Consider the following 9,633-nt stretch of genomic DNA (forward strand, 5'->3'; position numbering starts at 1 on the left):
ATATACATATATACGACAAGCTTCTTTCAGTTTCCGTCTACCAAATCCACTCACAAGGCTTTGGTCAGCCCGAGACTATAGTAGAAGACACTTGCCCAAGGTGCCACACAGTGGGACTGAACCCAGAACCATGTGGTTGGTAAGCAAGCTACTTACCACACAGCCACTCCTGCGCCTATATATATATATATATATATATATATATATTTGCTTTGGCATAGTGAGACTTATAACCTGGTATAGAACTCAAATTATGTATAGTTCAGTGGTGATGTGTGGTTGGTGGGGCCCCTGTATCCATAACTCTATTTTTTTCCCCATTCATTACATATACATTCGTTTTCTTGACCCCCACTCCCCTTGTCTGTCCTGTATTGTCCATTCTATATCTTAGCCTTTATGGTGAATGTATGGTTCAGAACATAATGTTATATGAGTACAGAATGGTAATAGAAATCAAAGAGATGACACCAGAAAAAAAAATATATTATGTAATGAACTTCATTAGCTTACAGTTGTTTCAGCTATATGATGCAGTGCACTCTAAGCTGAGTACCAGGATTATATCCTATAGCTTCATCAAAGCCTTTAATATGAATTGCTTTTTATTTAGGTAAGATACATTTTCAGAATATACAACATACAGGCATTGGTAAACCTGTTCATTCACAATTATGAAAAAACTCAGTTTAATGCAGGGAATTTTGTAAATGGGTTTATTCATAGTTTTATAACATGACCACTATTATATCGGCAAAGGGAATGTATGATAATTCACATCAGAGAACTTCATACATATATTTGTCTGTCTGTGTGTCTAGATAGTTATTGAGAAATGTTTTAAAGAATGGGTTTTTTTTATAAATCCAGGAGTTAAAATCATTTGTTTTGAAAAACTATATTTTAAAAAATTGGTTTCATATTTCTTACTTGCATCAACATTTTACTCCATATTTCCCATTATTTTAAGTTATATTTCAGTATACAGTCATGTTATCTACTCTGTTTTTCAGTTATATATCTTTTCTGAGATATATAGGATGTGAAAATCTTTTTATTTAATTATTATCAAACTCTACATACTTCACAGTATTTCTGTGTAACTGTTATAAGTTCAATCTTTTCATCTTTTTCTTTCAATCTTTATCCTTATATCAATATTTGTCTTTCATTTTTATTCATCTATTTCTCTTTCCCTTTCAACTTGATCTTTCTGTTTCTCTTTATCTCCCATCATTGTTCCCTGTCAGTATTCATTAACCAAGTATTTATATGCCTGAATCTGTTTTTGAACCATACACTGAAAATACATGCACTTATGCATCTTCCTACTTACCTCAAACAACCAACATGGTAACCTATCCATCCACACATCTACCAATACACACACACACCCTATACTGTACTAACACATCTAGCTACTTGTTAACTAACCTATCTATTTGTCCTCTATACCTGTCTGTCTGTCTATCTATCACTACATATTTCATATTTCATTCCATAACGGCTACTTCTGAAGGGTGCAGGCTTACATAATCAACTGTTACCTAACACTTCATTGAACCCCTAGTGCAAAACCGATTGGTAAGATCGGCCGTAATGGATATATAATACTGTACACATCATAGATATCTACATATATAGATATCTACACACACACACACATACACGTGATAAATTGTGGTTCTTAAAATTAAGTACACTATATAATATACTGAGGGTGTATAGTAGAGTTTAATGATCATATTAAGAGGTGATGGGCATGACTCCAAGTTTTGTGTAAAATTGATGCCCTGCACTCATTAAATAGACACATTATGGGTTTAAGTATTTCAAGACTATTGAAAAGGTTGCAAGATGCAACGAAAATTTTAGGAAAATAAAAATAAGAAATAAGTGGAAATTTTACCGGTGAGTGTGTTAAATTTCAAAGCACAATAAGAAAATGACTCCCCAGACACAACAGAATATGCTTCAACACACGAAATCACATAAAAAATCTTGCAAACCAAATCCCAAAACGATATATCTTTTTCCTTTCTTGGAAGGCTTTGCATGTTGGAATTCTGCAAAAGCCACTTTTAGCATGGTTGTCATTAAACAACATTACATATATATCGTTGCTATTATGTTAAACTGTCATATGACCAAATTTGGCCAAATGTGTTTTTTCTTAATATTTATTTTTGCTTGCAATAGTCCGTTCTTTTGATCAAACTATTGTATCCTCTGTTGCTTCAGATGCTAAGATATCAAAAATTGTCAAAGTGTAGTACAATAGTTTTGCTACGGAATGGGGAAACTATCTTTTTGTTTCCTGCAAAAGCAATACTTTGGATTTACAACACTTTTGCATAATAGCAATGATATGTATGTATATCGGAATAAGTATGATGTATATTCCAGAAGTTTTGAGACTTTTTTTCAGGAGAGGCAATTATAACTACCTGAGATGATTGTCATTTTTAATTTTAATATATAATTACTATACATCTAATAAGTGGATGCGCGTGGCTTAGTGGTCAGGGTGTCAGCATCATGATCACAAGATTGTGGTTTCGATTCCTGGACTGGGTGACGTGTTGTGTTCTTGAGCAAAACACTTCATTTCACGTTACTCCAGTCCACTCAGCTGGCAAAAATGAGTAACGCTGCGATGGACTGGCATCCCATCCAGTTGGGGAATACATATGCCATTGAAACCGGGAAACCGGGCCCATGAGCCTGGCTAGGCTTTAAAAGGGTGCATTTATTTTATTTTATTACTATACATCTAATAAGCTGATCTGCCAACCTTTTTTATTTATTCTAGATTGAAGGAAATGATTGTAACAGCACTTTGAACTAGTTTGCAGAATGCAGTCAGGACATGGAGACAATCTGGAAGCAGACTGTGCAATAAAGTTTTACATTAAACTGGACAAAAATGCTACAGAAACTTATGAAATGCTCCAGACTGGTCATGGATTAACTTTTTCACTGGCACAAGCGGTTCAAGGATGGTAGAGAGGAGATGATGAGAGGTGTGGGAGGATGAAGGATGTCAGAACATAGGAGGGTGGTTGAGAAAATTCACAATTTTCTGGTTGAAGACTGTCATGTGCCTATAAAGACAATAAGCATACAGTTTGGGGTTGGTGTGACACCTGTACACAGAATTGTTCATCAAGATTTGAACATGTGCAAAATTTGTGCCGAGTTTGTTCCCAGGGTGCTCAGTGATGGGCATCCTGCTAACCAACTACTTCACAGAGATGGGCATCAAAACTGGCTCTTATCCTTCTTACAGTCCAAACCTTGCTCCCTGTGACTTTTGGTTGTTCCTTAAGCTGAAGGAGAAGCTCAGGGGCAGTTGTTTTGAAAATGAAAGAGGCTGTGAGAATGGTCCTAGACATATTCACTTTGAAGGTCTTCCCTGGGGCTTTTATGAAGTAGCTGAAGCACTACTGCAAGTTTATTGAAGTCAGAAGATTCTACTCTGAGGAATTTTAGAGTTTTGTATTTCTTTGAAATTAATAAATGTCTGTCCTGAAAAGTCTCAAAACTCCTGGAATGCACCTTGTACATATAAGCAGATATATATATCTATCTATACAAAAACCAGTCCATCTATATATCAACCAATCCATCTGTGTGTATCTACCTGTTAATTCACCAACCAGCTCAACTAACATCACCAAAAAACCAGGTGATGGTGTTAAACAAGACGGTGAGTTAGTTCTACCACTAAAAGTAATGATACCCAAGGACTAGGTTATTATCTTAAATTGGGTGGAGTGGTAGAAATTATCACCCAAAGGAAAGAGTATGGCCTGCATGTGGAGGTCACAATAAAGTGACCTTTACAAAAAAAATCTGAGAATCAGGGAGCAGTGGTGTTAGTGTTAAACCTATCACTCAAAGAAGGGAACCAGTCAATCAAATCATTAGTCTCCTACTCACTTCAGACTACAGAATATAGCTTAGTACTTAGTTCTTAACCCTTTAGCGTTCAGATTTCTTTGTCATGTGTAATGCTTATTTATTCACATTGTTTTGAATTAATCAGGTATTATCATGTCTTATCTCATAGCTTTGAGATTTCAATAGTGCTTATTTTATTCTTTTATTTGTTTCAGTCTTTTGACTGCAGCCATGCTGGAGCACCGTCTTTAGTTGAACAAATCGACCCCAAGACTTATTCTTCGTAATCCTAGTACTTATTCTATCGGTCTCTCTTGCCGAACCACTAAGTTATGGGGATGTAAACACACCAACATCGGTTGTCAAGTGATAGGGAGGGGGATCAGTACAGACACACAAACATATACAGACATATATATATATATATATATATATATATATATATATATATATATACGATGGGCTTCTTTCAGTTTCCATCTACCAAACCCACTCACAAGGCTTTGGTCGGCCCAAGGCTAATAGTAGAAGACACTTGCCCAAGGTGCCATGCAGTGTGACTGAACCCAGAACCATGTGGTTGGTAAGCAAGCCACTCTTGTGTTTGTATATTTTTAGAATGACATTGCAGGGTAGGTGAGAGCAGTTGGATCTAGTCAGTTTTAACATAAAACAGGTAGAATATTTGGCTGGATTAAATGCTAAAAGGTTAAAAGGCCCTATGAGGTTTCTGAGATGTAGTCTAGCCACATATCATAACAGAAAAGGCCAGGGATTGGACTCAGATTGCTAGTAGAGTGAGTAGAATAAGAAAAGAAGTCACTTACTTGGTATCATAGTTTTATAGCGATTTTTGGTTCCTGACCCTGCTACATAGACTTTTTCAGGGTGGTTGGTAGGGATATCCTGAAAGAAAGCAGAGAGATGAGGTAGTTGCACAAGAAAATATACAAACACACACATACCATTAGAAACAAGAAGAATGGAGTGAACAACAATGGTAATAGCTCTCTGAACTTTGCTGAGTTGGCTCTTGTTCTAGAAACTACAATCTCAAAGCAATTCCTCCATTGCTAATTTGGTCATCGAGGAACAGCAACTATCTACAACTTCTATGATGATTTTCTAATCTATTTTGTTTTCTATATAAATACACACTTTAAGCCTAATTCTGTTTATTTGCTTTCCCTCTGTATGTATGCATGCTATATATATATATATATATCATCATCATCATCGTCATCGTCATCGTTTAACATCTGCTTTCCATGATAGCATGGGTTGGACGATTTGACTGAGGACTGGTGAACCAGATGGCTGCACCAGGCTCCAATCTGATCTGGCAGAGTTTCTACAGATGGATGCCCTTCCTAACGCCAACAACTCCAAGAGTGTAGTGGGTGCTTTTACGTGCCACCGGCACGAAGGCCAGTCAGGTGGTACTGACATGACCATGCTCAAAATGGTGTATTTTACGTGCCACCTGCACAGGAGCCAGTCCAGCGGCACTGGCAACGACCTCGCTCGAATGTCTTTTCACGTGGCACCGGCATAAATGCCAGGAAGGCGACGCTGGTAACGATCACACTCAAATGGTGCTATTTACGTGCCACCGGCACGGAAGACAGACAGCTGCTCTGGCAAACATACATATATATATATGTATATATATATATGTGTGTATGTATATATATATATAGATAGTTCAAATTTATAGAAAACAAAAGATGAAGGCAGGTGAGGGAACAACAAGCAGGTGTATTAGTTTAACGCTCTGGAAGAATGGAAAAGTATTTGATGTTTTGAGCCTACACTCATCACCAGAAAGGATTGAGAGGAAAACAATTGGAAAGAAACAAAAATGTGTAGGGATTAATAGTTCAAGATGGTGAAAGGCCGGAAATGTGTGTGTGTGTGTGTGCGTATTATACATACACACAAGCATATGCACACTTTATTTGTAGGTCAACAAGACTACAAACGGTTTCATATGAAAAGATCTACACATTTGTTCAAGCATGGCACATGGAAATGTTGGTACTCGTCTCCATTTAGTGTATGTATGTATGTATTTTTTTTACTCTCTCTCTCTCCATTCTTTTTCCTCTCATCCCTTTCTGTCAAAGAGCATAGGCTCGAAATGTCAAAGACATTTCCATTCTTCCTGAGCATCATACTAATACACCTGCTTGTTATTCCATCACCTGTCTTTGTCTTCTGTACATATATAAAGGAGACCACTAGGTGGACTGTTAATGTGCTAGAAGAAGATCACATGTAATGTGTCTACTAAGACCGAAATGTTCTCAAAAGAAATTTAGCGTGAGAACAATTCGGTCTTAGTAGACACATTACATGTGATCTTCTTCTAGCACATTAACAGTCCACCTAGTGGTCTCCTTTTTATATATACATATACAATAATCCTTTGAGATCTCAGATATTTTTTCTGAATCTCCTTGATTCTTTTAATGTGCTTGTTCCCTGGTATTAAATTGATATTAATTAATATCCAATTTTTTACCCTACTGTTTTAATTTATTTATATATATATATATATACATATATATATATATGTGAGTAAATATAAATACAAAAAAAGGGTTTTGTATGATCGTGTATAGAGGAATATATTATTTTATTTAAAAGAGTTCCAACTCTGTTTTTTATGTTTTATTTATATTCTTGTAAAATTAATGTGGGATATAGAATATGGAATATATAATATATAATATAAAAAAAGATGGATGGTACAATGAAATGAAGTATTGAATGTCTTATTGAATATATGGAATATGTCTTATTGAATATATGAAATATTGAGTGTTCAATATAAAGGATTAAATATATAAAGGCGAATACGTATTTTCTATACCTTGTAGTATTTCATCATGGCCGGTATGACAGATACATTGGCCTTGCCTGCATCTCTGTCTATCAATTTCACTCACAACGTATTGATCAGTCTGAGACAATAAGTGCTGTGCAGTGGGACTGAACCTAAGACCATGTCATTACAAACTGAGCTTCTTTACTACACAACTATGCCACCTCCTAGCACACCAGGAAACATCTATTTATTGGAAGTTGAAAAGTTCACAGACCATTGCTCCGAGTTTTCCCTTTTCTGATCTCTGGATGATCAAATGTCTGAAGACTGGTAACTTAAATGGTTAGTGATTTTTTTTGTTTTTGCTTCCAATAAATATAATAAATCTCTGTATACTATACTAACTACTCTCTTTTCTCCCTGCTTGTGCAATTTTTTGGTGCTGAAACACACACATGCACACACACACACATAGAGGCAAACACATATATGTACGTATAGTTAAAAATAGACATAACTGTTCAATAAGTATTATAGCTAAGTGTTATTGTTCTCTCAAAAACAGTTTTTGGTATTGGACACAGATACATGAAACAACTTGTCAGAGAGTGAAAAATAATCAATACCTAAAATGCACATAAAATGGCCCAAAATAAATAAGTATATATATATATATATATATATATATATATATATATATATATATATACACATACACACACATATATATGTATATATACATTCACACACACACACATATACACAGACATGCATATATATTTAGAGATAGACAGACAGACAGATAGAAAAAAACAAATTTGCAAAGTATTCAATAGTAATTAACTATATTTTAGAATTCTGGTGAGTTCTACATAAAATCTCTAAAGTAAGGCAGTGAAAAGGTACGAAGACTTTTTTTTGTTTTCACCTTTCAAAGAATTTTTATAATGATGTGAGGATGTGAACTTACCCAAAATTCTTCATACACACTTGCAACATTCTTGACTGCATTACGAAGATCTTTGCGACTCAGCCGGTTACCAGCAGACATCAGAAACTCAAGACCAGAGCTGTAACAATTGAGAAAAATGGAGAAAAAAATGAAGAAAAGTTAGAAAATAGTCTTTTTCTGTCTTCTAGTTTCTTCAACACACACTCAGGAACCTTTAAATTGAGAACTATTTATTGCCATTGTTTTAGCCTCGAGTTAGCTCTGACTGAGCAGATCTAGGTTTAAAACTATTTCAGCAATGATCATACTACATCCATCTCTAGAATATTGAATATTCCAGGATAACATTATCCAATGTAACATTCCCTTTCCAATTTGAGAGATTTGGCTGCTGTTTCCAGCAGGTTGTATGATGATATAATAACTCCCTCATTGGCTTGCTATTAAGAAGATATTAGTGTTTGATGGAGAGTTACAAAGAAGGTATTAGGGTTTTTTATAGAGTTACTTAAAGGTTATTAGTGCTTGATATAGAGTTATTGAAAAGATATTAGTGTTTAATGTAGAAGATGGCATTCAATGTAGAGTAGCACAGATGGTATTAATGTTTGATGTAGAGCTAAAAAGAAAGTACTAATGTTTGATATACACCAACATAGAAGCTATTAATGTTTGATGTAGAGCTGTGGTACTCAACCATTTTTTGCTTATAGATCCCCTTGATTCCATGGGTGAACCCTTAGAGCTATTAAATGTTTAAAAAAATCCTATTATTGAATTTTTATAGTTAAACATTATTAGGAATTATATTAAAAAATGTTTATATTATTTCATGTATTGTAGAAATATAACCAGTTTATTGCACATAAATTTTAACAATGAAATCTCATATGGAACCCCAGGGATCAAATGGACCCTGGTTGAGAATCACCGATGTAGAGCTACATAGAAGCTATTGATGGTCAACATTATTGTATCATCTGACATCACAAAGATATTCTCATATCAAAGAGTAATTATGGCTGCACTACCTTTCATCATAAGCAGGTAGAATCAGGGTTGACATGGGGCTAACCAACACCAAATCTAAATGTAATGGAAGTTGTAAGCCATTTTAAATATGATTATTGATGTTGCTGAACCTGAACTCAACCCTGGTCAAGCAGTAATAACTAGCACTCGATTAGTAATGATGAGAAGGGTTCCAGTTGACCTGATCAATAGAACAGCCTGCTTGTGAAATTCACATGCAAGTGGCTGAGCACTCCACAGACACACATACCCTTAACATATATCCTCAGAGAGATTCAGCATGACACAGAATGTGACAAGGCTGGCCCTTTGAATTACTGGTACAACTCATTTTTGCCAGCTGAGTAGACTGGAGCAATGTGAAATAAAGTGTCTTGCTCAAGGAGAGACAATGCACAGCTGGGGATTGAACTCATGACCTTACATGACCGAACGTTGAATGATAATGATGATGATTGTGAATGAATAAGGATTACATTTGACAGAGTAATCTGAATGCTAAAGGGTTAAAGCTAAATGTCCTTCCTGATACTAAACCTTGCCTGTTTTTCAAGTAAGACATTTTTCTTTCCAATCATCTTCAAAAGTACAGAGCTAAGAGATTATTTATTGACACAGAATGCCAGAGATATCACCATTTGTAGCTCAACACTTTTCCATGAAAAATATAAACTTTTATACAGATTCTTATGCACACACACTTTTCGAATAGGAACACTTTTTGAATTGGGTCCATTAATTTCACACTGAAAATCACACAATTGGAAACATTTCTTTGAATCATAATCCATTTCATTGTACATGTAAAAAAAAAAAAATGAAGGACAACTTCTCACTGCATTTCACAGCTATCTGTCTGTCTCTCTCTCTCTCTTTCTCTCTCTCTCTCTCTCTCTCTCTCTCTCTCTATATATAT

The 9,633-nt window shown here is 35.2% G+C and overlaps 1 protein-coding gene across 1 annotated transcript in view; it reads right to left on the reverse strand.

The window, feature by feature from the left end:
* Positions 1-9,633, reverse strand: part of LOC106884340 (receptor-type tyrosine-protein phosphatase R-like) — a 169,543-nt gene that overhangs the window by 15,317 nt on the left and 144,593 nt on the right. Inside the window, exons 8-9 of the mRNA XM_014935681.2 lie at positions 7,704-7,803; positions 4,731-4,809 (exon numbers count right to left, since the gene is read on the reverse strand). Of these exons, the coding sequence (XP_014791167.2) occupies positions 4,731-4,809; positions 7,704-7,803 (179 nt within the window). The remainder of the gene's footprint in view (positions 1-4,730; positions 4,810-7,703; positions 7,804-9,633) is intronic.

Source organism: Octopus bimaculoides, chromosome 25, assembly GCF_001194135.2.
Source record: "Octopus bimaculoides isolate UCB-OBI-ISO-001 chromosome 25, ASM119413v2, whole genome shotgun sequence".
NCBI classification, from domain to species: domain Eukaryota; kingdom Metazoa; phylum Mollusca; class Cephalopoda; order Octopoda; family Octopodidae; genus Octopus; species Octopus bimaculoides.